Raw genomic sequence first — 6,000 nt, 5'->3', positions numbered from 1 at the left:
AACTTCTCTAAGATAGGAAGGCACAAGACAACTAAAAGGAAATATTGACTTATGACTCTTCTCATACTGCTTAGCATTTTTGAAGTAAACTGTATCCACCACGCATGTTATAATTACTAATCACAAAACACTTCACTGAGCTAGTAGTAGAACAATTCTTTCCTACAGGAGGAAAATTAACACTATAAATCGACACTCTAGTTTGAACATTTGCATGGCTACATGCTATGATTTCCAGCATCACAAGAGGCTGAAGGAATTCCTCAGTTGAGAGTAGACTTCCCGTGGTGGTGGCTACAATGTCACAGCTTCGAAGCCAGTTTCCTCTTGACTGTCCCAGTAATTTTGCCATATGGATTGTCCAATGGTAGCAAGACCTGTAGAAAAACCAGATGGCAACTTCAGAGGCATTAAAATAGGCCTCTCCTTTTTTCTGTGAATCAATAGTAAGTCAACAGCAAAAACAACTCACTAAACAGGAAAATGTATATGCCCTACAGTCATATAGTTATTTCAAGTATGGGAATGCCTTATTTTTCTGCAATAGTTGAGAGATGAGTTGATGGTCCCGAAAGTTAAAAGAGTTTTGGAAAAACTTTAATCACTGTGATATGAAAGTTTCTCAAATGCGTTATATATCCCCCTGCTTTTTCAATAGAATGTGGTGAACCTAATTTGACCTTTGCTTGATGATTCACTTTGAACATCAGTCATTGTCCAATGCTATAATACTGCCATGGCCTCAGGAACATTTGAGGTCCTCCGGGCTGTTAGCCCAATACTAAATGGCTCCAGACAGCTGTGACTTTAGAGCGGTTCTCTCTTCCCACCCTGTCATTTGTCACTCCTCTGCCGTTGTCAGTGTATCCTGACTCCCTGCTTTTCGTGTGTTGCCTTCACTTTGTAGCCAAGAGCAGCTCCGGCCACCCCCAAAGTGCAGACACAGACCTGGGCCAACTTGTTCAGCCTCTCAGGTGCCTTCATGCAGAGCCCTGGCCCGAAGGAACTGGGCCTTCCTGCCTCGGGGTCCTCACCCGTTCTTCAGGTGGGAGCTGAGGAAGCTGCAAATCTGACTTCTTGGGTATAGAGACACAACTGGCAAGCTGGCAACAAGTTTTTGAGCTGGGATCGGTGCAAGCCAGAGGTGTCTGGGGGCCCTGAGGAGACCTCCTTTCTCCGCTGGCTTCCTGGGCTAAGCACTGTCTGAGTCATGACACTTGGGCCCTTTTCTATTTGGGGCCCCTTTGTTTTACCTTTGGTGGACATGGCCAGGATTACTTTCAGGTCCCCCTCCTGCTCTTTAGAAGGTAATTGCTTTAAAAGGCTTTATGGGTGGCTCAGTCATTAAGCGTCTGCCTTCAGCTCAGGTCATGATTCCAGGGTCCTGGGATCGAGCCCCGCATCGGGCTCCCTGCTCCACGGGAAGCCTGCTTCTCCCTCTCCCACTCCCCCTGCTTGTGTTCTCTCTCTCACTGTCTCTGTCAAATGAATAAATAAAATCTTAAAAAAAAATAAAATAAAATCTTAAAAAAAGAAAAAGACTTTATACTCTAATTAGTGGTATTCTGGTAATCACCATGCTTTCCTTCCACCACAGTAAACAATGTTGCCTCCCTGCTCAGCTGAGTGAACAGCACCTTGGATCAAGGTTGCTCTCCTCTGCCACTCAGAGTTTTCTAGTAGCCATCCTGGCACCTAAGCATGACCTTCGTTTCACATGACCTTCAAGTTCCCCAGCCTCCACCTGCAGCTGTGGTGGTGCAGGCCCCGCACAGCCCAGGAACACAATTTGCCGAACAGAAACAAGGTGACTGGCCAGAGGACTGTGGCTAAGAAGAAGGCTCCTAGGTCAGCAGGCCCAAATTCTATGGCCACAGAGCCACGTTGATAGATGGTCCCTCTCCCTACACACTAAAACAAGCTATCAAGATGATGTTTTTCAAATTCTAGAAGCCTATACAAGGATGGATCAAATAGAGAAATCCTACCATTCTGAAAGTGGTTCGAGAGGGGAAGGACAGTTCTAATCTCCAAGGCCCTACTATTTCAGGCTGTTGAGTCAGACACTCCCACTCGGTTTAACCTTCTGTCATGGCTTAAAACAAGTCCAGGTAAGTGTTTTTTTCCAAAACAAGGTTTCCTTTCAAAAAGCGCACTTCCTCATCTCGCTTTCTATAATTGCAATTGGAAACACAAACACTCTTTCATTTTTCTGTTGACATTATCTGTTTATATGCTACTTAAATTGATGACTTAATCCAAAGTTAAAGACGATGAAGGAAAATGAAAATAGAATCTTTTTCTTCTCGTCGTCGCCTCATCATGGAAGAATAATGAAGCCGTGACCTTGGGTGGCACTTTTCGGAGAAGTAGATCTCAGAGCTGTCTCTTCTGGCACACTCTGTGCTTTCCTTGTCCTTTACTCCCTGCAGATTCCAACCCTCCTCCACAATCACTCATCCACTTCTAGGGTACTCCAGCCTTAGGTATGGAAAGGCCCAGAGTTTAAGAGGACTCTAATCAGTGGCAACTATAAATACTCCAAAAGCAACAACTGTGTAGAGTTTTGCTTGGTGATGCTATCACCCCAAATTTATAAAGACAAGTAAGGGTGTGGGGGCAGGAGGGTGGATGTACTTTAAATGTTTTTAAAGTTCTCTTACCTCTTCCTTGTTGATCAGTCCCATTTTGGACATGTCTATGTTAAAGTAGTGCATGTTGGGCAGGCTGATTTCCATGTCTTCTATCTGGAATCCGAAGTAATACGGATCACATTGGGCAACTGTGAATCTCTCTCCCTCTATCACTCCTCCCCTGCAACCCACCTGCCCAGTAGCCCATTACTCAAGTTCTACCTCTGTCCCTGAGACACCCTCTGATGATCCTCTACTGCTTGACACAGTTGTCTCCTGATAGTCCTATTATTAGATGGTGGACCCAAGCTTTTCCCCTCCGAGTACACAATCTGTTCTCAGAAAAGTAAGAGTTCCTTGGCTCAGAAAGCTGTGGGACCTTCGGTATCCAACTGGCCTCCTGGTGCTGGCCAGTCAACCTCTTAAATTCTTCCTCAGTCCATTTCCTCCTCTCTAGGCCTGTCCCAAACATTTGCAGGCCCTGGGGTAAGAATATAATTGGAGGCCCACATACCAGATGTTTAAAGCTATGAATAAAAAAGTTAAAAAATAAAGTTATGAATCAAGCAAGAAACTTTTAAGTGAAATATGTTCTATCCTTCCAACTTGACAAATATACCTTCATAACAACCTGGAAGGCCAGGATGTAATTTAGAATTCTCTGACTGCTTACAATGCCATGCCAGGATGTGGTAGTATGGGAAAAGCCAGACCCCAGCCCTTGGCCCATCCCACCTTCTCTTTTGGACTCACATGGGTGGACACCCTTGCTTACATGTCAAGTCTCATCCATACCTCCCGCAAACATCTGCCCCTTCACCTACTCTCAGGCCTAAGGGTGTATACACTGAGGGCATAATGTGCCTCCAGAGGATGGATCTGAGGAAGAGGTTTGCACAGTTTCTGAAAGTAGTCTCAGGGTTATTTGGGCAGTTAATTCCGGGCTGCAAGTATTCAGAGAATGATCTAGAGAATGTGGGTCCCTGAAGGTTTTGTTGCCTTGGCCCCATTGACTCTTCATCCAGTGAAGAGGGGCATAGCCAGAGAAAGGCTTGGAAAGTGCTGAGCCATGGCAGGTATCCCTCTTGCCCAGGTCTAAGGGTGGTACTCTTCCTCTCCAGGCCAACATGGAACTAAGTTCAGGCCCTTCTTGTGAAATTTCTGCTTCCCAAAAGCCTCCAACAGGTCTCCTTGTCTGTAATCTATTATCCTTTTAATTTATCACCCTTTTTTAGAGTGATCTTTCTAGAGTGCAAATCCAGTAGTGCCACACCTTACTTAAACCCCTCTGTGACTCCTAAGAGCTTTCAAGTTAAAGTACAGACTGTAAACAAGCCCACAAAGATCCTCCTGATCTGGTTCCTGCCTCATCCCTAGGCACATGGAAAGACTTTCATTCATGGAGCTTCATATATGGCAATCCTCAATGGCAAATGACCGCTCTATGATGCCTCCTTCTCTCTATACCTACCAGGCTCCCTCACCCTTGAGTGTGAACCCAGAAAGCCCCTACTTTTCCCTTAAGACTCAACCCAAACATCTCTCCCTCAGAAAGCCTGGCTGGTCCTATGCCCCATACCTGAGTTAGATGCCTTTCCCTGTATTTCCATAATAGTCTATGCTCTACTGCATCATTAGTTTACTTATTTTTTTTTCTTTTACTCAATGATGGACTCTTTGAGGGTAGGCACCCTGTCTAATCTGTCTTTGTATTCTTCATATGTTGACCGAGATATAATAACCATCCAATAACATCAGATGTATAGATGGATGGATGGATGGATGGATGGATGGATGGAATCTGTCTGCATCTATCTTTCATTCCCTGGCTACCCTGAAACATAGACCCTTGGCCTAATTATTCCTCCTTCAGGGCATTTCAGTGTCCTGATATGAGGCTTAAATTATGGCAGGTTGAAAAGACCCACAGAATTTTCAACAAGCCTAAAGAACTATAGCAGTGGCCTGTGTTTTCAGGTTGGACAGATTTTTCCATTTTTTGCTCTCTTCTCACTTGCTATAACAAGCTTTTGAACAACAACAGATGTCATTTTTCATGTGTCTTCCACTGTCTTATTTTAACTCTCAACTCTCTGTCAGAGCTGACGGGAGACACAACAAGTTCTCTTAGTCTTCAGGATGGCAAGTGACAAAACATACCTCAGGAACTCGGCTCAAAGAGTGCACCTGGATGTCATAGAGGGTCTTCTGGACAGAGGGTGAGTACTCTCCTTTGTCACAGGGTCCAGCAAATTTCTCCAGGACAATGTCCCGAACAGTATCACTAAAACACAGAAAAGAGACCTGAGGACTCATAGAGTGGTCTTTTAGGAATGCACTATAAAGCTGGGTAGTGGTGACCTTCTGTCTCCCCAGAAAACAATTTTATTGCTGGTTTTAGAAGAGATTAATATCCTACAATGCCTTCCTCCTGAAAACACCTCACTTCCAATTTCCCTACACACACACACACACACACACACACACACACACACGCACGCACCCTATTCAACAAAAGTATTGTCACTAGACTATCTTCATCATCTGGAACTAGGGTCCATTGGGCATTCCAGAGTAAATCTTCCTCACATTTGAAGAACCCATGAAAAGGACTTCTAAGTACGCTAGTGCTCTTACTGCTCAGCTTGGCCATTTCTTTGCATTATTATGTTTTTAGGTGTTTTATTCTGTGCCAGGCTCCGTGTTAAGGATTTTATGTGATTACTTCATTGAATTCTCTCAATATACCTGAGGCAGGTACTATTATTATTCCCAATTTAGACATGAGCAATTTTAAAATTTAAATGATCCACACTAAGTCCCTCTCCTTAGTAGGAGGCCCAACTAAGACCCTGATTCTGCCATGTTCAATTTTGTGCTCTTTCCAACAGAAGTACATCAGCGTGCAGCCAATGGGGAACACTTAAAATAAAAAAGGAAAAAGAAGATTGAAGTGAGGTTCTCTGTAAGCATTTTCAAACCCATCACATAATAAAAGGAGTAGAGCAAAACTACACCAGTGGGAGGAAGCTCCCAGGGGGCAGATTCCAGCTTATCAGAAAGTAACGTTTCTAACAATTAGAACTTCAGCAGACGAATGAGATGCCTGGTTAAAAAGCAAACTCAGAGTCCAGAGGCCTAATTACTGCTTGTCAAGGATATTATAATAATAATCACACCTTTATGTTGTTAAGGCATTTATCATTTATAAAATACTGCTTCTGTGAATATCATCTCATTCTGAGTTTAGCCTACAGTGACCACCTGTCCCAGTTTGCCTATGACCAAGGGGTTTCCTGGGACATGAGACTTTTAAGTATCAAAATCAGAAAAGTCCTTCGCAAACTGGGATGAGTTGGTCATCCTC

At 43.9% G+C, this 6,000-nt stretch overlaps 1 protein-coding gene across 1 annotated transcript in view; it reads right to left on the bottom strand.

The window, feature by feature from the left end:
* Positions 1 to 302: 302 nt before the first annotated feature.
* The window catches only part of LOC114208481 (uricase), a 36,546-nt gene continuing 30,848 nt past the window's right edge, over positions 303 to 6,000 (bottom strand). Inside the window, exons 7-9 of the mRNA XM_028102566.2 lie at positions 4,794 to 4,917; positions 2,664 to 2,747; positions 303 to 377 (exon numbers count right to left, since the gene is read on the bottom strand). Coding sequence (XP_027958367.1) covers positions 303 to 377; positions 2,664 to 2,747; positions 4,794 to 4,917 — 283 coding nt within the window. The remainder of the gene's footprint in view (positions 378 to 2,663; positions 2,748 to 4,793; positions 4,918 to 6,000) is intronic.

This window comes from Eumetopias jubatus, unplaced genomic scaffold, assembly GCF_037043125.1.
Source record: "Eumetopias jubatus isolate StellerSeaLion01/CBP00866 unplaced genomic scaffold, mEumJub1_p1.0 scaffold_4, whole genome shotgun sequence".
Taxonomy (NCBI): domain Eukaryota; kingdom Metazoa; phylum Chordata; class Mammalia; order Carnivora; family Otariidae; genus Eumetopias; species Eumetopias jubatus.
This window is presented reverse-complemented; position numbering and strand designations above follow the sequence as displayed.